At 35.6% G+C, this 624-nt stretch overlaps 1 protein-coding gene across 1 annotated transcript; it reads left to right on the plus strand.

Moving 5' to 3' along the window:
- Positions 1-6: 6 nt before the first annotated feature.
- On the plus strand, positions 7-511 carry LOC108756611 (myosin-IB-like; the record flags this gene model as incomplete). The annotated part of the gene is made up of 2 exons (XM_018500591.1): positions 7-131; positions 281-511. Coding segments are annotated over exons 1-2 (239 nt in total), but the record flags the coding sequence as incomplete, so codon positions are not given.
- Between the last annotated feature and the right edge of the window lie 113 nt (positions 512-624).

Below are 624 nucleotides of genomic sequence, written 5' to 3' on the forward strand. Positions count from 1 at the left end.
GAACAATTCTTGCAGCGTTACAAGTGTCTCTGTTCGGAAACTTGGCCGAATTACTACGGCCCGGCAAAGGAAGGCGTGCAAACACTCGTGTGTCATCTCGGCTATGAGCGTGACGAGTACAGAATGGGAAAGTAAGACCGCGCAATTATCGCGCTTTAAGCATGCTATACATCATAATTCATATGTTTTGCAAATTGAGAACAATTAAATTTTAGAAATAATCAATGAATTGTTAAAAGAAATTATACATTAATTATTAAATTCTTAAAATTCGTTACAGCACAAAGTTGTTCATCCGTTTTCCTAAAACGTTATTCGATACGGAGGATGCGTTTCAAATGAAGAAACACGAAATAGCCGCCATTATCCAGAGCAAATGGAAGGCTATATTAATGAGGAGGAAATATTTAGAGATGCGAGAAGCAACGATCGTGTTCCAGAAAAACATTCGCAGATGGCTCGCGAAACGCAAAGCTAAAAAACGGCAACAAGCGGTTGCCACTATCCGCAGGTATTTCTTCTTTAGTCTTATTCTTTCTTTCTATAATAACAAAATATATCTATACATTCTATATTTGATCATATATTAAAAAGTTATATTTATATATTTACTATGCTAAATTG

Source organism: Trachymyrmex septentrionalis, unplaced genomic scaffold (genome assembly GCF_001594115.1).
Source record: "Trachymyrmex septentrionalis isolate Tsep2-gDNA-1 unplaced genomic scaffold, Tsep1.0 C3417220, whole genome shotgun sequence".
NCBI classification, from domain to species: Eukaryota; Metazoa; Arthropoda; class Insecta; order Hymenoptera; family Formicidae; genus Trachymyrmex; species Trachymyrmex septentrionalis.